Here is a 23,395-nt window from a genome sequence, read left to right as displayed (position 1 = left end):
AGATGGATTCATCCAGTTCACCAACTATACCCATAATCTGTGGAGTCCCGCAAGGATCCATCTTCTCCCCTTAATCTTCAACCTTTACAAAGAACCAATCAGAACCCTCCTCAATCCACACAGCATCCACCAATAGGCAAATGACAAGCAGCTCTACCTCAAGATATCCTCCATCAAAGACATCCACAGACTCACTATCTATCAAGCCCTGGATCTCAAGTGCTTACCTGAAGCTCAACCCCTCCAAGACTGAGTTCCTATTGCTGATCAAGAACACAGAACACCCTGACATCCAGACCAGGCTCTCCGCTATGAACCTCAAGGGATTCCTGCCCCAACTGACCACCTGCACCAAGACCCTTGGTTCTACAACAACAAGCAGTCCTCCTTTAAGGTGCCCAAAACAAGGAAGACACAAATGGCTTGGTACCAACTTTCCATCCTGTGGAAAATCAAGCCCTTCAACCCAGCAAACAACTTCAGTTCTGCTGTGCAAGACTTGTTGCTCTCCTACCTAGATGGTGGCAATGCCCTCTTAGAATGCCTTCCAGTGAGCACCCTGGCAGTCCTGGGATGTGTCCTACATGCTGCAGCAAGACTCAATGCAAATTTGACCAAATCGCCCTGGCCCTCATCAAACCCGCTGCAAGCACATATTACCTTAAAATCCTGGTGCATCATCTACAAGGGCATCATCTTCACATCCCCAAGCTACAATCTCCGGAGGGTTTACGATCCACCAGAAGCAAGGACATGTGCAGACTTGAAATCCGCCGGTGAAAGAAGGAAAGAACCAGACGACATGCCTTCTCTGCCTATGCCACCAGACTCCAAACCCTTCTCCCTGTTAACACCAGGCTTGTATTTCTGGATAGGCCAGACGTCCACATCGGGTCCCGCGAGGGAACCTCATAATAGTGCGGAATGCATTTAACAGCACCAGCACCATTACCGGCGCTGTTAAACACATTCCGCAATTGTTATAATGAGGCCCTTTGTCTCCTTGTGTTTCTCTGCATCTGTACACATGTAAAATGACTTGATATCTTCATCACTTTTGTAACATAAACATCTTCATCTCGATCCTGAAATGCTGCTTATCTGTGATACGTTCTTGATGCCTATAGAATATGTATGCACTCTTGTCTCTGCATCTCTTCTGGGTGACAGTCTTGCTTCGTTTGATGTCACCAATCTGCTCTTCTGCTTACTTTTCACACTTTTTCTGGTACTTCATTCAAGTGGCCATCATATTGTCGTGTATGCAGGTATGTCTTTCTTAATGGGAAATTTGCTTCCAGGATTCTCCTTGGTATTGGTATCTTCACTGGCACTGCATGTATTTCACATTCTGGTTCCAAGCATATAGGCCACATGGCCGAAATGCTTGATGTGGGGGTACTTGGCTCCTTCTCTACACCTGCCTGTATGGTTGACGTCACATAGGCAGAGTCACTGTACACCGTCACTTCCTGCCCTTCATGTTTCTCAAGTGCGACAATAAGCGCTACTAATTCTGATGCTTGCGCTGAAAGTAAAACATAGGCCCTCATTACGACCTCGGCGGTAGCCATGTCGCTATTGGCCGAAATCACGTCCGGGTCCGGTTCCACACAATGAGGAATTACCGGGCCATTCCGAGTTCGGAAGGCCCGGTAATTCCTCCCTCCAAGGACCCGGACCCGGTCCTTCCCCATTCCCATTTCAGACCCCATAGGGCTGAATGGGAATGGGAGAGGGAGCAAACAACGGGCCATTATGAGTTGGCCCGTTGTTTTGCTCCCTCTTCCCCTCACGGGACCCAGTAAGCACGCCTGGTTTTTACCCGTTCCCGTTCCGCCAGGTTCGTAATGAGGCCCATAGTCTTGCACTCGCTACTACCTCATATTCACTATTTAATCTGTGTCTTACAACTGCAGAGCCTGAATGCCCCTCCTGAATAGTATGGTCAATTTTTGAAGAACAATCAATTAAAAGAATCTCCTCTCTGCCCAAAGCATTCCCCTTCACATGGGCTATATAGAATTCAACATAGTTTGCACAATCATGCACATGGTCACCTTCTTCTATAGGTTCAGCTACAAACGTGGCTGGGTTCACTATTTTACACCTCAAAATTTTAATGGCTGGATTGGAAATCATTACCTCGTATGCCGAAGCTGTTTGTGACGTTAATGTGCCATTGGGTTCCTCTAAAATGGAAAATAAGGCATGCTCCACGTAAAGAGTCATGGAACAGCCCATAACAATACTTGTGGACTTCTTAATTGCAAATGCAGCAGCAGCCAAAGATTGTTGCCACAGGAAATATCCCCTCATAACGGGATCTAAAATCCGTCTGTAGTATGCTAAAGGTTTGTAGCCCAATGTTGTCCTTTGTGTGAGCACTGCTGTCTTTACTGCCCCATCTGTGTGTGAAAACAAATAAGATTCCTCACTGTAGTCAGGAAACTCTAAAACTGGAGCTGTGCAAATTGCTCTTTTCTACTCCTCAAATCCTTCCTCCATTTCTTCGGTATATTAAATCTTTTCTTTTCCAACTTGTTGTTTCTTTAACACTTGCAAAAGTGGCTTGGTATATGTACTGTAATCAAAAACCCAGACTCTTCAATAATTGCACAATCCCAGAAACTGCTGCATTTGCCTCACTGTGTTTGGCTTTGGCGTCTTCATAATAGCCTCAGCTCTTTCTGGTGTCACTTTTTTTTCCTTCATGTGAAATTAACTGACCTATGTACAACACTTCTTCTTGACTATAGTGTAGCTTTGACTTGTCCATGTTCTATCCCTTGTTTGCTAATATAGTAATTAACTGAACAGAGTCTTGTCTGCATTCATCTTCTGTTTTACTGCAAATCAATATGTCATCTATGTACTGAACTGCCACACTTTTGAGTTCAATGTTACCAAGATCCATCCGTAGGACCCTGTTAAAGATCTACAGGGACTCACAATACGCTTGAGGTAAACAAGTATGTTTTAGTCTCTTTTGCATAAATGTAATGGAAATCAGGTCTTGTGAGTCATTATGCAGCGGGATCGAGAAAAACGCATTTTTTCAAATAGATCACCATGAAATACTTAGCTTCAACTGGGATACTACACAATATTGTCGCAGGATTGGGAACTAAAGGAAACTCTGCCTCTACAATATGATTAAAAGGGCGTAGGTCCTGAATAAATCTCCATGAGTCCCCTTTAGATTTTTTATTGGATACACCTCAGTATTGCACAATGATTCTGATGGCACTAGGATTCCTTGATTCATCAGTGCTGAAATAGTCTGGAACATGCCCTCATTAGCTTCTCGGGACATAGGGTATTGTTTTGCTCAGGGTAAAAATGCTCCTGGCTTAAGCTTTATTTTAACCTCACCTATTCTTTTCAATAGTCCTACGTCATAGGGTCCTGTGGTCCACAGGACATTTGGCACCTTTTTTAGATCTTTCTGGAAAAATGCTGGTTGCTGCCACATTATCGCCATTCGCTGTGGGATTTCTCTTTTCTCGATCTTTATCCAGTATGTAATGCTCGTAAAGAACACCACTTCATCATTGATATGTTCTTCTCTAAACATATCTTCATCTGTCATGTCAGTCAATCTGTGCCCCTCTTCAAGAGCTATCACCATTCTCCATGATCTACCTTTGTCATCAACTCCTTCAAGCATTGCTATCTCTCATCGTACTATAGCTGCTTCTAGTTGTATAGGGATGCTCTGTCCGCCTTTCTCATCCATAGGGATTTGTGATGTAAATATGAACTCATCAGGTATCCTCACACTCTTTCCTACTAGCCCAAGTAGCCATGTCAATAAAATTCCCACTACATAGAGGGAGACTTCCGGATCTACCGGCACTCCTCGTAGAGCCACTTGCCCTGTAAATGTCAGTATGAACTCTCCTACATTTAAATAGTATTTTCCTGGAATGGAGCACACTATTCCCTGATCAGTGAATGAAATCATCATGTTACGTTTTGTCATTAAATCTCTTCCCAAAATGGTGGCTCGTGTCGGTCGTGAATATAAAAATGGAACAGACATGTCACATTCCCCTATATAAACAGGTAACTTATCAGTAACCCTTGTGCATTCATGGCAATACCTGCCATTGGATATTTTACATCCCATATACAAGAGCGGGTCACCCAAGTGTCTACAAGAAAAGGATTTGCCTCCTATCGTCACATCGACCCTTGGTTCCTCTTGGGGGTCTGGTGTCACAGATAGTACTGAACACATCAAGTCACCCTGTGAGCTGTCCTATTGAGCAGATAAACTTATCCCCGTCCTGTGCAAGGATTTTCCCCCACTACAGTGACATCCCCTATCCTAGGTGTCAGTATGTGCCCTGTATTCACGTGTTGCTGTGTTTGCATAGGTGCTTGTTGCGATTGCCCTTGCAGTGGGTGCATTTGTACTTGCCCCTGCTATTGTACCCGCTGTACTTGCAGCACATGTGCCTGATAGGACGTATGATTCTGGGTAAAAGCTTCTCTTGTTTGTGTGCTGTATGGCGGTGGATAAGTTGTTCCCCCCTCTTGAAAACTGTCTGTTTTGTTGTGCATTCCCTCTGCTCCTACATATGTGTGCAATATGCCCTGTTATTCCACTATTCCAAGATACTAGGGGTGGCCCTCTGGCAATCTCTCCTTGGTTATATCCTCCCTGAGCATTCTGACTCTCATTCTGAGTATTCTGAAATGCACTCTGGGTGTTCTGAAATCTGCTTCCTCCTCTAAAACCTACATCACTGCTTTGTGGCACAAACCTGTACCCACCTTGATCTATCGGGCGTGAATTATTCACCTGTGATGTTCCTATTGCTTCTTGGATTCCTACTCCTTCTCCGCTTGTCATTGCTACCCCTTCTATGCACATTATGACAACTTTTTCTGAACTAACTTAGCTTCCTCCACTTTTCTGTTCTCATCTTACTTTTTGTTCTTCGCTTGTACTAACCGACAATGATATACAATAGTCAACTGTATTTCAGCCCATGGCTTCGCTTCCATTCCCACTTGTTTTTTCATCTGTCTCTGTACCGGATTTGGCAATCCCTGACACAAAATATGATAAAAAAGTGCCACTGTTTTTTCCCAAGGGTTACGCATTTCAAGCTGCCATTTCTCTTGAATATCCTGAATATAAGCAATATGGTATTCATCTTCCTTCATTTGAGGTGTTTTAATTGCACTCATATCTGATGTGTCAGGATACTGTACCCTGAGAGCCCTCCAAGCGTCTGCCCTACAATTATTAAACAGCGCTCCATCATGCACTGTGTTTTGTGATGTCACAATTGCATCCCAGCTCGCCTCCATATGTGGGTCAGCCCTCTCCCCAAGAATAGCTGACAGTAGACCTTTTATGTCTCCTATGGCCAGCGTTTTTACTAATGTCATTTTCTCTCATTTGCGTACCCATTTCCCAGCCCCTGAAGTTAAACTATGGAGCTTGCATTTTAAGTTATCCTTATCCATCTATGGCCATGGGATGTATTGTGGTCTTTCTCTCCCCATCTCTAACAAGGGGAACTGTGGGAACCCCATCCCATAGTCGGATCCCACTAGTCATCTATCTATGGCAGGGGTAATCGTCCCTATTTGTCTTCTTGCTGGTAGCAACCTTAACCTACTTACATACGGTGGAGACTCTCCTTTCTCACTACATGATCGTCTTTGGAAAAGCTCAGGATATGATATGGGATCTGGTGTTTTTTCTTTAGGGTGTTCCAGATCTCTCCACCTCACCTCTTTATCCATCTGTTGGCTTCCCAGAGGTGGGGGGGTGCACGCACCGTCTCTTCCTGTCTCATGACCTGACACTCTTTCCTCGTCTGACATTGCTAAACCCCTACTAGTGTGACTATCCTCCCCTTCGTCTCTATCTAAATTAAATGTGTTCAAAGACAGTGCTCAGCGTTCATCACTGAACATGTTTTCCTCCTCATTTCGTACTGGTGGTACCGGGGATCGGCCAAGCTCCCCTTGGTTCCATACTCGCTGTTCTGCCTTAATTGCTGATAGACCTTATCGATCCTTTCTCCAATATTTTCTGCATCATATTTTTCTTCTTCTAATGCTACTCTAGGTGTTTCTGGTGTTATTTCTTTTATCAGGAGAATCGCTCTTACTCTATCCCATCACATTTATTCACTCTGCCTCACTCGTTCTTTAAGGCTGAGACTGGCATCCAGACTTCACTGCTTCCTATTCTGTTTTATTTCTTCATCCACTTCCCTTTGCTTTCTCGCATCCCTTCTTACCCTCTCTTCCTCTTGCCTTTGTTCCTCTCTTCTCACTTCCTGTCTTTGTTCTTCTTCTCTTCTCCTCTGTAACCTTCTGTCCTTCACTCTCTGTGCTTTGTCCTACTCTCTCCTTCTTTCCTTCCTACCCCTTTCTTCTATCTCTCTTTGTCTATTGTCATACTTCCTTTGTTCCTCTGCCCATTTTCGTCCTTTTTTTGTTCTTCTCTATACATCTGTTCCTGTTGATCCCTACTTTTTCTTCCTTGCTCATCTTCCCTTAATCTCTTTTTTCGTTCCCTGTCCCTCTTTTCTTGCTCATCCTTATGTTCTCTCTGCCCAACCTCCTTGATGCTTTTCCCATCTAACTTGAGTAGTATCTGTCCTCACATCCACTCGTTCTGTATGAGCGTTACCTCGTCAGCCCATATCCTTTTTCCTTTCCATCGCTTAATTTCTCGGTCTATATATGTCAATATATTCAATCTCTCACCTCTTTCTTCCTTATCTCTTATAGACTCACAGGCATCTTCCTTTCTTTTGTTCTCTTCTGGACTGTCATCAATACTGTCAGCAGGGGGTTCATATATCGGATTACTATAGCCTGCAGCTGATTTCAGTTCTTCTAGAGGAGAAACTCCTACCTCTTCTGTAGTTACACTCTTTACTCCTGACAATGTAAGAGGAGCTGAGGGTTCAACGCCCTCCCCTTTTGCTAAATAAGCGTCCACTCCTCCAGTGGCGGGTCCTCCATGGTACATTTCCCAAAGTTCTAAAATGGCCAGCCTTTTCTCTAATTTATTTCCTGTGTGCACAGCATGTAGGTATGTGGTAATACGTTGCAATTATGCTTTTGACAATGATCCCGCTTGTTGCCATGGCATGAACATTTTGTCAGCTGTGCCCTTTACCCATTCTGGACTGTACTGTTTGAGCGTGGGTGCATGTTTTGGTAATGTTTTACAAAGATGCATGAGAGGAGTGCCTTCCATAATGACAAGTCGCAATTGACTGTCAATACTTACCAGATTGTTAATAAAACTTTTATCTAACTCAAATCACCACCTTTAGGTTTAAAACAACAAATATGAGCAAGCACCATCAATCGCTGCTCATTCCTCTTCTGTTTCAACAACCTATCTGTCTTTTGATCAGCGCCAATCGTTTACTACACCTTACTTCACACAATATCACTTTTAATCTTCAAAGCTTATTTTTTCTTAAAACAACACAATACATAATATTTAAAATACTAACACACTACACATTAATAACCCTATGATCACCTTCCCTTTATTTACAACTTTTTTAGAATACGGGGTATATTTCCCACGCATCTACTTATTTTACCCTAGATAGGGTTTAAGATGTCACCTTTCACAGTCCTGACTGTGCATATTCCCTTTGATTAATTCTCCTGATGGAGTTTGAGAAGTCTTCTTCTATCTCCCCTGAAATAGGATTACTTAGGCATTCCTTTATCTACACAAAATGTCCTGTTACTCAAAATATCACAATCCCCCCTTTAGATTGCCATTTCCCTTAGTCTACTTAAATTCGTTAATCAACTCGAGGCCTTCGGTATCGACTCCTCCTTCAATCCGACCACTTCGTCTTCTCTCCGCAGAGCGCCCTTGGAAACCGAGCAGGGATTTCTTCAAAGGGGGACTTGCCCACTGTCTCGATTCTTCTTGCAAGTTTATTTCTATCAGTCACTCTCCACAGGAAACTCTGCAATCTTCCAGCTAATGGTGGAGGATGCACGATCGTCCGAAACCCTGGAGCTAAACTGGTTTGGATCTTGAAACCATCCACACTGCTACTACGTAAGCATATTGCCCTTAGGAACGTGTATATTGAATGGATGGGATTACACCAGAGTAATTTGGTGTCTAAACAACCAAACCAACTCAGGAAGATGGCGAAAGTACTGTTTTATTAACAATGATCTAAAACAGGGAGGTTACAATGAGCATCAACTGACGTATGCTCAGAATCTCTATGATCTCAAAACACAATATGGTTCTTATACACAAAATGCGTCAGAGTAACGTCATACTACGTAGTAATAGTGAAAAACCTATCAAGGGTCAGGATTGGGTAAGGGAGACATATAAGTATACATTTCTGTAGGAGCTAGGATTGTTATTGGCTGTCCATTATCAGGTGAACAATTTATGCCTACCTCTACAAACATGTCATTTCCGAAACATTAGATATACAGTTTCTCATTCGTCTTCAAACTATAAGGTCCTTTGTTATATGGATTACTATAATTGATTGGCACGCTTGTGCCATGTCTGGAACATTTGGTTCATTTAGCAGCACTTAAGCCCAGACCCAGGTGCAAGGAGATAGGACATGAAGCTACCTCACCACCCTATTAGCCTAGCATCTCTCATCACCCATGTGTTCTGCCATGTAATTGTCTTTGTACTTGGCCCTGCAGAGTATTCTCGTCTTGGGAATGCACGGGAGTGAGGGCACTCGCTATCATGTCTGGAATTCCAAGTTCAAACTCTATTTCTATTCTTGGCTCACGTGACAGGAGACCACGATTTGGTCCATTTTGCAGCTTTTAAATGCTCCAAATGAATTAAAACTTGGCATCTGTGTGTTCTTTCTTGCACCTTAACGTGAGAAGGTTCATCCTCTGCCCACTAGTCCTTCTTCAGAAGAGATAGATGACCTCGCCTTCTGGAATCTTGACTTTCAGCCAGGAAGCCTTAGCACGCAGCTCCATGAGCCTATTATTCTTGCTGTGAAACAGTTTTCCATTCCTTCTTCATGGTTTCTGGCTTACTTTATTCATGATACCAATGTCTAGTTCCTATACAATGGCGGTTTCATCTGCATTCTAGTCACTAATCATAGCCAGCTTCTATGATGACTTAATCTACTTTGCATTTCAGCATCTGTACATTTATTGAACATTTTTTTTTTGTGCAGCACTTAGTGCACGTGTAATATTTTTCTATTACATTTGAGAGTTCACGCGATTCTTTACTTCGTCATTAGTTTCTTCAGGATCTATACATCATCTTCAGCTAGTATCCCGTGACGTCGTGCACAGTTTAAATTATGTCACTAGCTTCTCTTCTTTGCTCCTTCTCATATCCCTTCAGGGAGTCCTTCCTGCAAGTTGTTATAACTTCAGGGATACATTCGATAAGGTTCCATTAATGGGTATCTTGTTCCAAACACTCACTGCCATATTGGCACCACTGCTGTTGTCAAACACAACACAGTCTCATGTTTCCAATACAGGGGAGGCAGGGGAGTGGGATCTCCTGCATATGTATACAGCTGTTCCTCTGCCAAATGCCCACCATTTTGTGAATACCTGACACCCACCCCCAGACCAGATGAAATGGATGGGCAGGTGCCTTTATAACTTGACAGAGATAAAAAAAATAACCCCAGCTAAACAAGGAATACACAAAACAATTACACAGCTATCACAGCGGTATGAATGACAACTAAAATACGTTAGTACTACATCTGCATTTTGCAACAGGCCTGAATACCTTTTTCTACACAAACATGTTGTTCGTGGTTAGATAAGGAGGCTAGCCTGGTGATATTAATACAAGACTATCCACCTCTTTAAGTGGATCTGTGTCTAAAATGTGCATTTTATACCAGGAACTCAGTGGAGGGATACATACTCATTTGAATTTGAAGAATATAGCACCTGTTGTAGAAGGAATGTGCACTCGCCTGTAACAAAATGTCTCCAGCACTGGCCTTGGCATCACCCCAAGAGTTGCATGCCGCCCACATCCCTCCTCTGCTTTCAGAGATAGATGTGTCCCATGCATGCTTTAGAAAACAAAAACTCAATATGACACCAACTGTGTGGGATTTTATCTGAGTTCCATTTTAGATCACGGATCTGCAACCTACTGAAAGGTGCAGAGTCAATTCATAGAAAAATAACTCATTGTAATTTCTCTATAAAGCACAGGATGCTTTGTAGGATGCTTCGATGAAATACTGTTACAGGTAAGTAACGCTTCCTTTATCCGCTGCTTCGATGAAATACTGTTACAGGTAAGTAATGCTTTCTTTATCCGATGCTTCGATGAAATACTGTTACAGGTAAGTAACGCTTCCTAAATCCGATGCTTCGATGAAATACTGTTACAGGTAAGTAACGCTTCCTTTATCCGATGCTTCGATAAAATACTGTTACAGGTAAGTAACGCTTCCTTTATCCGATGCTTCGATTAAATACTGTTACAGGTAAGTAATGCTTTCTTTATCCTGTTATCATGTTAATTTAGTCTTGAGAAATAGGGGGAACACTGTGTTAGGAATGATGGCAGACGATCATACAAGAAAAATACTACTACAAAATTACTATACATCAATTAGCATCAAAACAAGTAAAGCAATGTACAGACATATTGACAAATGTATTTGCGAAAACAAATCTAAACACGCACATGTTGTAAGCTAAAATACCATGTGTTTGTGTTTATTGGTGATGGACCGAAATGTTTCACCATCTGCTGTAAGTTACAAAAAAAGTATTTTGGACAAGTCTACCAGTTCGGAACATGGTTCGGAGTAGAGTGATTGAAATGTTACCCCTCAATGAGCACTTTCCACCTAGTTTACAATGCAAGGCTCTTGTATGGCAATGTGAACTAACCCTCTGCTATGCGTTTTTGCCTTGTAGATTGTGCTTTAAGAAGCTAAAGCTCCTGATGATAGCAATCGAGTACAAGTCGGAGAAAGGAGAAAGTAGGTAAGTCCTCTGTGAAGTAAAAAAAAACACCCCGACGCAGTATTAAGGATAACAAAGGGAACAGGAAATTACATCAGCACTGCTCCCTTAAAAACATAGGGAAATTCTCCTTGACCCTCTGTCTTTCAGCATTTTACAATGTTCTTGACTGGCCCATCCCCTTTACACCGGCTTTGTTCCCAAACAGAAGAAAATTCAGCTTGATCTGCATTTAATACAGGTCTAAAAGCACATGCACCAGCTGCATATAAAAAATGTAAAAAGTAAAACTTTTTTGTAAACATATTTAATGGGACCTTGCCATTAGGAGTACTTCCTGATTAGAAACCCAAGCAATAGTGTCCATGTTTCCCGTCATGGCGAGCTGGGAAAGTGAAAAGTGATACTGGGCTACTGATCTTGCCGCTCTACACTTATTTGTATTCTATATTGCTTTGATGTATAATGCACCATAAGCACATGTCACTTCAAGGAAGGTGAACGTGCAAGTGTCCTACCCAATCATGACCCTTGAAACCGTGTTCTGATATTGTGTTAATTTCGTTATAAGGCCCTCGTTCACCAACTGGCATATTGGCACTGAAGCATACAATTGCATTTTCTGATTCTCTAAGCCCAATCTGAGCAATAATTCAGTGTCTTTTTTCTGTTGATTGTGAGTTTGTTGGGCGAAACCTGCACCACACCATATGTAATCAAATGTGCTTAACACACACCAAGAAACAGAACTTGTGCCCAAGTGACCTAAAACAAGTGTGATTCCTTTTGGAGGCTTAGGTATAGCCAAGGATATGGTGAGCTCACTTATTGATTTCTAATAGAAAATCTTTATTTCTCAAATGTAAAACATTGCCGACACGTGTTTCGTGCAATCTGTGCTTTCTCAGTGCTTAACGAGTGCTTAGTAAGTGTAGTGCTAATCCTGTGCTTGTATTGCATTCATAGTGTCCTATCTAATGGGATAGTCATTTGTAGCCATGAATTGTATAGATAAGGGTGCCAGGAATTACTGAAGCAGCCCTATTTCAGGTTGCCTGAGACTCTTGGCATATTACTTGTGCTCCATCTTCCATCTAGCACCTGCATTTGAATGGAGAATGTCTCTCAGTTCGAATATGGACAGCACACGCAAGGCCAATGTACAACGTATATGTCTATTCCCCCATGCAGAGGTTGGGAGTTTCTTCTGCAATTGTCTTGGGAGGATAGCTCAGGAGTAACGCGCTCGACTTGGCAGCAAGACGACGCAGAGCAACACAGGTTCGCTCCCCGAGTCTGCACTTAGAAACCTCTGGGTATTAAGAATTACTATAGAAAAATAGACAATGTGCTGAAAGATCAGAAGTGTATACCTGGAAAAATCAGTATCAAGAAATTCTCCTATGTTTTTATATGTGCACGCATGTTTGAGAAAGGTGTGTGTGGGTTTGAGCAAACATCTTATCAGTTAGCTAAAATTACAAGGTGCTCAAGCATTCAGGTGTGTCCCTGTCTAGGGGGTCCTTACACTCTGGGGTGCAACCTGTCAATGCTTCACGAAGCCCTTTTGGTGGAGAACTGATATAACCTCTGTCAGAAGGCCCTCCTCGCCCCTGCTGGACCTTTGTTTGCCTTTGTGTCTGGCCTGAACACAAGGCGGCAAGTTTTGCTCTAGTGCCTAGATAGACGGTGCCCTGCCAGCGTTCCCCAACTCTTCATCTGGTTGTATGTGAGAGACGGAGGACAATGCAGGTAGTCCTTTTCAAAGCCCCACACCAGTATTTCTGGGAGAAGGCAGCAACGCATTTGAATATTCTTTCAGGATCCCAGAGCACGGCCATGATCCCAAACCTATGTTGTCCCATCAGTCTTGAGCCCGCCATGTGCTCATTCCCAGTAATGGCAGTGTGGGCACACCACAAACACCTCTTCTGAAAGAACCCTGGCCTTGTGTGCTAATGGCAAGCAGAATTCTGGGAGCTACCAGGAACTGTACTGGAATGGGCATTCATGCTGTGTTGCAATGTCCACTAGTTGATTTGGATGCATCAAACAGTGTTCTTGGAATTCTTTGGGGTGTTTTAAGGCATGCGGGGGTACTAGATTGAAGCCAATCATTTCATGTGTTAGTTGGCCTAGAGAACTGTGTGCATGTGGCACCAAGTCTGCACTTAGGCCAGCTGTCTGTGGACCAGGTTGCCAACTCATTAACCTAGTCTGGGGATCTACACATCTGTTGCACACTTCACAGAGTATTAGCAGTCTACATGGACCCCAAATAATAATGCAACATATTTCTAGAATATCTTTGTCCATTGATAACAAATAAACATTTGCTTTTTGCAAAATGGATTGATTTTTATACATACAAAGCGGTTTCTTTGGGCACAGTGCTTTTGTTGGCCCCAGAAGGACATGAGAAGGCAAGCAGCTATTGTTTGCTATAAGTCCTTGCATGGTTTATCCACAGGCAAGAACCTCAGATACAAGCTTCATTGTCCAAATATCATATGCTGTGAATCCTCATTGGTAGGTTTTAGGTTCTCCCTTCCAAACCATGCATGTAGTACAGCTCAGGATGTGAAAAAGTGTAAATAACAGGGCAGCAAATAGACTTTATGTGGCCTATTAACAGCACAGCATGCTGGGAGTATATTTCACGTTGATCCCACTGCTCTAAAGGATTATTACATTTCTCTAGAACTCACTCCCTATAATCATGCACGAGAGTTCCTGGCAGTTTCCCTTTTCCAGTGGGTTTAGGAGCTTCGAACAATGGATATAGCGGCTCAGGACATGATATCTCGATACCATCGCCGTGGCTACATTGCCATTTACCCATGCCCTATCGAGACTGTTTTCCACCACTTGGCTCTTTACATCCCTGATAGAGTCATCCAGGATGGCCAAAGAGTTCATTATCCTGCGCTTAAACGCTTGCAGCGACTCATACATTAGCTGCAAAGGCTTAGGTTTTGTGTCTAGAAGGGTTTCCAACCAGATCTTATCCTCCTCCCCTGCAGCGGAGGTACTTGGGTCCTGGCTCATCACCCTTACCGGGCTCTCGCCATGAGGACTACTGACAGATATGCCATTAGATAGAACAAGAACCCCCCAACACCTCTTCTTCTCTCTTCGCTTTTCCCTCTCCATCCCCTGCTCCTTCTATAACACCCGATTCTACCACGGCAGTCAGAGAGCTTTGCCGTGGCACCACTATCTGGCCATCCTTATCCTTGTCCTTGTTCTTCATACTCTGTATTTTCACCAAACCATTTTTACAAATATTCGGGGCGATACGGCTGCCCTTAGTGTGACCCCCTATATCAGAAGCAGCAGCCCAAATGGCCTTTTCTGTAACCAATATGTGGTTTTCTCAGTTCCCAGCCATGTCTTCCAAGTACAAGCCCAGGAAAATTTGCGAAAGATGGGACTTACCCTTTACGACCTTTACTTGCTCCTGCACTGATTTAGCTTGCTTGTTTAGTTTGCTTGTTTAGCTTGCTTGTTTAGCTTGCTTGTTTTTTTTGCGCTCGTTGTCAGGTTCTCGGGTCTGCCCTCATCCCAAGCTTTCCTTTTGACCATATTACCACCAATATAAGTTTAAACACAGAACACTATAAAAGACATTGAGGATCCTAAAGATCCTTAAAACCCTTAAAAACCTTAAAATTTGTAAGATTAAAAAGGACACCTAAAACTATAAAATCGTGTCATAAAACAGTTGCCTGAAATAGCCTAATATAGCCTATAATGGCGTATAACCGTTTCCAATAGCACTTTTGAGGCTAAGATACTGAACAAGCAAACAAACAGATTCAGAGTCCTAAATCCATGAACAGAGACGTGGATCATTTTTGCTGTTCATTCGAATGCAAGTATCTCAATCAAGGCAGATCCAAATCAAACTGAGCCCCGAGGCCAGGGAACGTCTGACGGCTCAAGGAGCAGCCTTAGTCCATCTCCCTCCTGCCCCCTCCCTCACACGCTGCCGTTAAGAGTTGAGTGGAGCTTGTTCAGGTGCCGTAAAGAGAACGATAGTGACCCGCCCAGAACAAAAGTACACGTAGTCCCTTTCGGATCTCCAAATGGACGTGCAGCTTTCAACCACAAAACTTTCACAGTTTCTTATAATTAAAAAGCTGTGTTGGTGGTGGGATACTCGGCAGGATACCTCTATCACAGTCACAAATCACAGTCACAATGGGGCTTGCGGTAAACTTACTGTCCGCTTCTTATAGTCTTTTGGTCACTGCTCCACACCGCTCCACCATAAACCACCAGCAACCACTTCTCCCTCAACTTCCTCTCTGCGCCGCACTCCGCATTCAGCTGGGGATTATATGTACTGTGACGCTGCATGGGCTCCTCCTCCAGTAAACAGTGTGAACAGAAAGCCACCAGTAACCACTTCTCACTCCACTTCCTCTCCGTGCTGCGCTCAGCTGGAGATTATGTGTACTGCAACGCTGAATGGGCTTCTCCTCCAGTAAACAGTGTGAAGAGACCGCCACCAGTAACCACCTCTCCCGCCTCTTCCTCTCTGTTAATTCTGCTACTCTTAGTCCTTGTTCTCCGTTCTTCATGACAAAGACGCTGCACTTCCCTTGGAGTATATGATGTTCTAGAACCTTATACAGATGGGATAGAGGGATACCAGTGGCCTTAGTTCTCACAAGTCCTTTAAAGTTACAGCATCGTGGAGGCTGATTTTTCCTGACTTGCTGGTGGCCGCGTTCAATTCCCAAACCGCTTTGAAGCCGTGAGAGCAAAGACTAAAGGTGGGGGAATCACCATGGAAATCATGCCCCGCATTGTGCTTCATGGCAACACCAGCAGCTCCCTGAAGGCTCCCTATACAGGTGTTGCAGGATGTGGGAGCTGTGCAGAGCAGGAGAAGAGAATAGACGGACAGACAACCCCATGAACTCTCCACTGGCACAGTTTATAACAGGTCTATACAGAATAATTGCCGCTGTCCTCAGCTGCTTCTAACATGAGGATAACCACGGCCCTCAGATTTCAAAGTTAGCGGATCATTGGCTGGTTGGCTGGTCTTGGGTACCTGGGTGGCATTTTATTTTAATTTTGCTTTTCTTATATGTGTGGTCATATTGGTAAAGTATATTAAAAGACAAAGATATGAGACCAAGGTATTGTGTCCCATAATACACTTGTCTGTATGGCGCTAGACTTGGTCAGTACAATATGATGTCCTCTCGTCCTCTAGCGAGGTGGTAAGGAAAGCTGTACCCAACATGTATTGAACTCAATACCCATACATCCATATCCTGGGGTCGAATCCTGGGCCTAGTAGTTGTGCACAAAGGAAATTGTATATTGAAGTCAAAATCTATAATCTTATAAAAATGTCCACATTAGAACGTACCAAGTCCTGTTGCCCTTTCATGTTTATTTGTTACCTCAGATTTCTTTGTGTTGATTTTTAATTCTCTTCTTAGCGTGATGGATATTTCTGAAAGAAGCATCATCGTCTCTAACCCATCCCCAGCCTACTGTTTTATCCCTTTGTTAAATCCCCTCCTCTTGTCCTGCCATTTTATTTGTCTGTGTTTCTCCTGCAGAAAAACCTTTTAATTTCACAGTCTGGTCCTCAGCAAAGTTGAATGAAAGGTTTTTTATTTTTTTTATTTTGTTTTTTTTTGGTGTCTCAACTGATTCCTTATCCAATTGTTTGATTCGAGGTTTTTTTTTCTTGTTGTTTGCAGAAGCCGAAAGCGGTATGCTCTCCTCGTTACTGTAACTTTCCTTGCAACCTCAACCCTACCTTGACTCCTCCTTTCTTCAGGACTATTTATTTACAGAGAATTCAGAAGATAACGCCAAAGTCTATCTTTTCATACATATGTATATATCTTTGTCGAGATAAATACATATGCATGACCCCCTGGCAGAACAGAGAATTTTTCAGCTATGTTTTTATATCACTTTTTTATTTTTTATTTTTTATTTTTTTCTTGTGACTGATGCACTAACTTCTTTGCAGGCTAATAGCCAATGTTAAAGCTTTATGCGTTTCCCTGTACCCGTTTCTTCCGTCTGTCGCAATGGCATTTCAGAATGTCTCAATTTTTGGGGGAACTCTTATGCAAAATATTTGTGTTGTCCCTCTTTTTCCCCCTGTTTGTTTTGTCCTGTAACAAGATGTCTGCCAGCCTTGCTCTGCCATTTTTTGTCTGCATTGTCCTGTCAGGTGGACGCTCTGATGTGAACCACCCCTCCCTTGTGTCCGTCATTAGACCAAAGCTAGTTATCATAGTATCCCCTTCCTGCCACCACTACCCCACTCCTCCAAAGAAATGATGAGCATATTGTCTTTGCTTTACCCCACTCCTCCATAGAAATGATGAGCATATCGTCTTTGCTTTGTCCGCCCAAAGTACAAACGTGGCAGTGCCCACCGCTGCCCAGGAATTTCCTACGATATGTCCAAAGTAAAAATGTTGCAGTGCCCCCCGCTTCTCAGGAATTTCCTGAAATATGTCCAAAGTACAAATGTTGCAGAGTCCCCTGTTTCCCAGGAATTTCCCAAGTTAAATTTGTAGTTCATTTGTGATGCACTTTCTTGAGAAAGACTTTTTGAAGTCCTTTTTTTCTTGTCTTGGCATGTGTTGCACATTTTTTTGTACACCATATCACCGGTTTCTGCTTTTGCTCACCACAACCTTTTTGTGTTTAGTGAAAGATAAGGCATGACCTACCCAATGTTTTTGTGGGTTGGGATATTTTTGTGGGCATACTTTGAATCTCAGTCTTGACTGTTAAATATGGTATGAGTTTTCATCCATCTCTGCTCAACCACCTCACATGTTTCTGTTCCCCCTACTTGCTCATTCCTGCTCTTGTGTTGCCTTGTATTGTTCTGGTGTGCGTGCGTGTGATGGTTTTGCGTTTTCCCCTCTGTGTTGTCTCCACGGCTTGTCTCTAAGCAAATGCGTGGAATGGGGAGGAGAGCTTCCAGCCAGTTTGGTATTGACAACGATCCAACTGCAGAGAAGTTACTGCAACTGTCAACCTTGTTGGGGATGGTTGCAGATATAACTCTGGGATGTCTTGCTTTGGGTGAAGGCATGTTGCTTGCATGTTGGCGTGAACAGTGCGTGGTTACCGTGCCAGGATTGCTTGCTCCCAGAAAGATTCCTACTTTTCCCCCCAACTAAAGCCAGAATGTATCCTTATGTTTCATGAAAGCTTAAATTATTTTCACAACCCATTCTGAGTCAGTAACACACTGCAGCGCCCCCTCATGTGGACAATCTTACTCTGGAAGCAAGCACCCAACATGATTTTTTCTCATTGTTAGATGGTGTGTTTTCCGGGTGGTTGTGGCATGCTCTGTCGTATTGTCTTGGGTATCCTTTTTGACATCTCGTTGGGCTTGTAAACATGTGGACGTGTATCCCAGGCTCCTCTCGTGGAGCCCAGATGAAAGAAAGCCAGGCTTGCTAGGCGCTGGTTGTTCAAAGTGGGCATACCTGGCAGAACTGTGACAAAGAGCGGGTTCATTGCACACGTCTCTGCGTCCTCCCGTGCAAGTGCACCAGCCACGCTATTCATGTAATCAGAGTTCCTCATCTGTTGCTTTGATCAGGTGGGCATGGGGCAGTGATGGATTGCACTTACCTTTGACCTTTCATCTGGGCCCAGCATGAAGCAGAGTTGACAAAGATAGCTGTTCTAAGGAAACAAGGACATTGCCAGCTTATAGTGTGTTCGTTGTATTGTGTATGTTCTACACTTCACCATGCAGATAAACATTGTCAGATAATATAGTGTGGGGGTGATTATGATGTTATGTGGCTATATGTTACTGTGCGGGGAATGGTACGGAACACATACAGTGCAAAGCATTAATTCCAGAACTTTTCCTGTCTATGCGCTCCTTGGAATCGCTTTTTCAGAAGTATGTCTAGATGAGTCCATTTTGTTGTAGAGTTCATTCCAGCTAAAGTGACTAAATGATCTGAGGGACACCGCTGCTCAGTGGCAGATACGTGAACCAACGCGGATGCCTTACATTACCGAGGCATGCCCGGTGCCAGGTAGCAGCCCTCTACTTTACCAAATGGTTGTCATCTACCCAAGGACCACCCATTAGTAGAATGTAATGGACTCTTGTCAAGTGATTACATTTGCAGATGTCGCCCATTGACATCTAGACTGCCCGCCAGTCTATCAACGGGCAATATATTCCCTCCTCTCCGTCTGCTGAAGGGAGAGTCTCAATAATATGTTAATTACTTGGAAAGAAAGGTAGCCTCTGTGGATTGACAAGACTCACAACCAATTGCTGATCGCATAAAGAATGCAATGACTTTAAAATGGGACTATCAATCAATGAGGAAAAAAGAGCAAAGATTAACATAAATCACACTCAGAAGCCATTATTAAATTAATTGCATGAAGAAGTCAATCCTATCCATGATGCAGACGTTAACCAGTGGTCGAAGTGTATAAAACAAGTAGTGGAACTATGTTCTCTCTGCCCCGCCCCCATTTCTGCCCACTGCCCCATACTCACCGCCATTCCCCTCCCATTCAAACCCCATACCTGGTTCCCTCCTTCCCTCCACTGCACCCTCCAACAATGTGTTTTACAACAGTTCTAGTAAAACTGAAGAAAACCCTAGGAAAGAACATTGATTTAAATGACCACCATTAGCGTGTCATTGTCCCACTGAGCATACGTCTTCATGCAGCCTGCCCTTCACTGCCCACCATTCGCACCCCTTAAAGAACATGGCCAGCCAAAGACACACCCCTCCCATTGCCTGCAAACAAGGCGGATTCTAAAGCCTTTCATGCCCAGATCACGATCAAGCTGGCCTTTTTCGCTGATTTGGAATGTGTTACATCCCCAGCAGTCTATTCAAATCAATTATCCCCTCCCAGCACCTGAGAGATGGCGCGTTGCAGTGATACACTGGTGTGATGGCGGCAAAGTTCAGGCTCAAGTCCACATTAGGGATGAAACTTAAAACAAAAAGTATTTTTAAAAGAAGTTGCCGTCCTGGAACGGTATTCTAGGCTGCATAAAGTAAGGGAACGTTGTACCCTTTAGTTCCCGTCCACTTTGACCTCTGACTTTAACACTGTCCTGATGCTGGGATAGTGTGAACATTAGCAATATGGTTGGAAAACACTCCAATAACCATGCTGCTGAAAATCATGCTAGCTGCCTCCCTTCTATATGCTTTTAGTAAATGTCACACACATGCTTGTAAGCTGGGAATCAGCTAAAATAATCAGATTCAAATGTCAGCAGTGGCATCAGTGACTCGACCTAAAGACTTCATTTTGCTCCGAGCACCTGAATCTCTGAAAGCGGCGCACTACCCGGCCCAGAGTATGAGCGCCGAGCACCGGGTGTTCATTCATCACATGGGGCCAGACCCCGCCAGCCAGTAAATCTTGCAATGCAATTTTGCCTTGGGTGAAATCAGGCCAGCCCGCCATACGTGTGGCATTGAAGGCAGGGAGCTGACGCGCAAATATCTGCCGGCTTGCTCTACAAATCAGCTCGAATGGAGCCAGGGAAGGAAGCCGGGATTACCTTGACTTCAGGAATTGACAGCCCTGCCTTTGACTAATATTCGCTTCTCGGCTCTGCTCTGATTTGAATTTCAGGGTATTCATGAGTAGCTACGACATACATCATCCAATGGCAGGCCGCTCCCTAGGAAACCAGCGCAATATCCGCCTGGTTTTCTTCAGAGCCTGTTTTAGGCATTACGAAGTATTTATGTACTTATTCAAGGATACCAAAAGGAGATTAAAGTAATTTTTGGGGAGCATACAATGCAACCAGTCTACTTCTGGTTCCATTTGGATGAAAAAAGTATTGTGTTCTGGAAATAGTGCCTGCTGAAAGGTTTACTTTCCAAGGCTTGAAAATGTCTCCAACAGACCCTGAAGACCAGCTGGGTCGTGCGGAAGTGCCACGTGGCACTGCGCAGAGGCGACAGCTTGCATCTGCTCAGTACAAAATGGCCGCTCATTTCCCTCCAAAAGGGAAGTCTGTTCAGGAAGACTGTGCAATTCTGTTGACACTGGTCACCAATGGTTAGTGTTTATTATACTGCGCCCGTGATCATTATAATGATCTGACCCAGAGAGTGGCGTATTGTGCCCTTGTGGGGGTATCCAAACCTTTGTCTGCGAGAGAATGGGGAAGGGCATTAAAGAAGGGGATTGAGCAATCTGTGAAATACATTATAATTATAAGTGGGTGGATAAACCTTCATAACAGAGGAGTACTTATTGACCAGGGTCATCATGGTGTCACAGGATGTTGCACGGGCGACCCACTAGCCACAGTGGAAGCTATGATACTACGTGGTCGCTGAATATTTTAGAAGGAAAGAGGAATTCACCCGTCAGTTCCTTTGATTGCCTTGTAGACTTCATCACTCTGGAATGTAACACATAGGCAATGCAATGCCACACAACCCAATCCTGTGAATCCTTGTAACCTGAATTTCATCTACTCAAACCAGTGCGCCTTCACCCAGCTGGGATTGAGAGCAGGACTCCACAAGAGTTTCTGCTCTTCTCTAACCTGCATCACAAGGTCTTGCTTAGTAGGGCCCAGTCGTCTCTCCTTAGCAAGGATTCCTGACCAAGCATAGCATCTTTTCTGATGATGCTTACCAGCTGCACAGTAGTTCTTCTGTACCATTACCCAGTATGATTGATAGGGGTCCCCATTAACTATTTCTTTCTGACTGCATTGATCTAATAATATTTCTAGGTATGTCAATGTATGCGCGGCTTTCTCCAGTGATATATTTCTGGAGGATGGGCAAGAGAATATTGGCCTTCTCGAGCCACAGTACCATAAACCTCTCCATGTGTTGTGGAGCAAGCATGACAAAGGGTTAAAAGGCGCATTCCAGAATCTCTATCCTTGGGAATCAGAACACAAGATGGCAAAACCAGGCCTCTGGTAGGAATCCTCATGACTATCTCTCCAAATGAGCTAGGACTTGTTGTCACAAAGCATCTAGGAACACATTGGGACACCTGACACCCTTCCCTATTGCGGCCACTACCAAAGTATGCATTCCTTGACATGCCAGAGTACACGTAAGCTGCTGGGTTCCATGCAGTTGCTTTATGTACAGTATAGATAACCAGTATATGAAACCCTCGTGGATTCCTGTCATGATACAAGACTTTGTTTAGGGCTGCATGATGCTTAATAATGTTGTTTAAGCTCTTAGTGAACCCACTTTCACCAAGATAGACCCAAGCTCCAAAACATACTTCAGTTGTTAATAACACTGGTGTGATAGCCTCTAACCCAGGAAGGACCCTGGTGTCAGCACCAGGAATGTGCAAGTCCAGGTCTGGAATAGGGACAGAGTGAGGATATTTCAGACGATTGAGAAAAGTTACAAAACCAATGAATCTTGCACATTGACATGTGCTGGAATTCACTTGCTTGGGGTTACAGGGATGAAAATGTGGTTTGTGGGGGGACGCAGATTATCCGAGCTGCCTATTGGCAGGGGTATGGAGGTCACAGTGCGCGACAAAAATGGGGCGATGCAGGTCCAGGCGAAAGGCCTTGTCAGATGGACGTGCCACATGTCAGGATTAAGAGTCATTCAGGAATGTATGCGGAATACAGGGAAGGAAAATCAAGGGTACTACATGTCAGGACTGACTTGCAATGTCACATATGTGTGCATGCACACATTCTGGAATGGGTAATGTCCCCAGGACTGTAAGTGCTTGAGACATGTACTGTGGATAAGACCTCTCCCTTGTCTTGTAGTGAGAACTATAGGGTGGGCAATTTGGAGACTTCTTTAATCCAGGGATTGGTACAGAAACATAGGGTTGACTATCGTCCCAGACATATTTATTTTTAATTTTGTTCGCTTTCAGGTGAAGGTAGACATTTAAGTTGTATGCTCTAAGTTGGTCCGCGCCTTGTTAAGGAAGTGAGTGAAAGAAATCCCAGCAAGGGGTTATCTGGAGCTTCTGAAATTGCGAGGTCTGCAATTGTTACAGTCCTAAAAAAAACATTGGCCCTCATTCCGAGTATGGCAGAAGTCATGGCGCTATTTGCACCATGACTGCCTCCCATATCGGTACCGACTCTGGTTTGGTTCAATGGGGACTTACCGGTCCATTCCGACCTTGGAGGGACCGGTAAATCCCCATTTACCAAACCATTCCCCATTCCCATTTGAGCCCCCATAGGGCTCAATGGGAATGAGGAGGGCGCAAATAACGGGCCGACATATGCCAAGCCCGTTATTTGCACCCAGGTCCCTTAACGGGTCCTGTCCTTAACACCTGGTCAGACCAGGCGTTAAGGAAGGGACCCGCTAAGGGACCTCGTAGTAGGGCGGTAAGGGATTACCGGCACCGGTCTCCTTACCGG

At 43.9% G+C, this 23,395-nt stretch overlaps 1 protein-coding gene across 13 annotated transcripts in view; it reads left to right on the top strand.

The window, feature by feature from the left end:
* KCNMA1 (potassium calcium-activated channel subfamily M alpha 1) overlaps positions 1 to 23,395 on the top strand; it is a 1,925,602-nt gene that overhangs the window by 1,399,096 nt on the left and 503,111 nt on the right. For all 13 annotated transcript variants that reach the window (XM_069610985.1, XM_069610992.1, XM_069610991.1 and 10 more), the window contains one exon: positions 10,933 to 11,001. In XM_069610985.1, coding sequence (XP_069467086.1) covers positions 10,933 to 11,001 — 69 coding nt within the window. The remainder of the gene's footprint in view (positions 1 to 10,932; positions 11,002 to 23,395) is intronic.

This window comes from Ambystoma mexicanum, chromosome 8 (assembly GCF_040938575.1).
Source record: "Ambystoma mexicanum isolate Mex_15411 chromosome 8, UKY_AmexF1_1, whole genome shotgun sequence".
In the NCBI taxonomy this organism is placed as follows: Eukaryota; Metazoa; Chordata; class Amphibia; order Caudata; family Ambystomatidae; genus Ambystoma; species Ambystoma mexicanum.
This window is presented reverse-complemented; position numbering and strand designations above follow the sequence as displayed.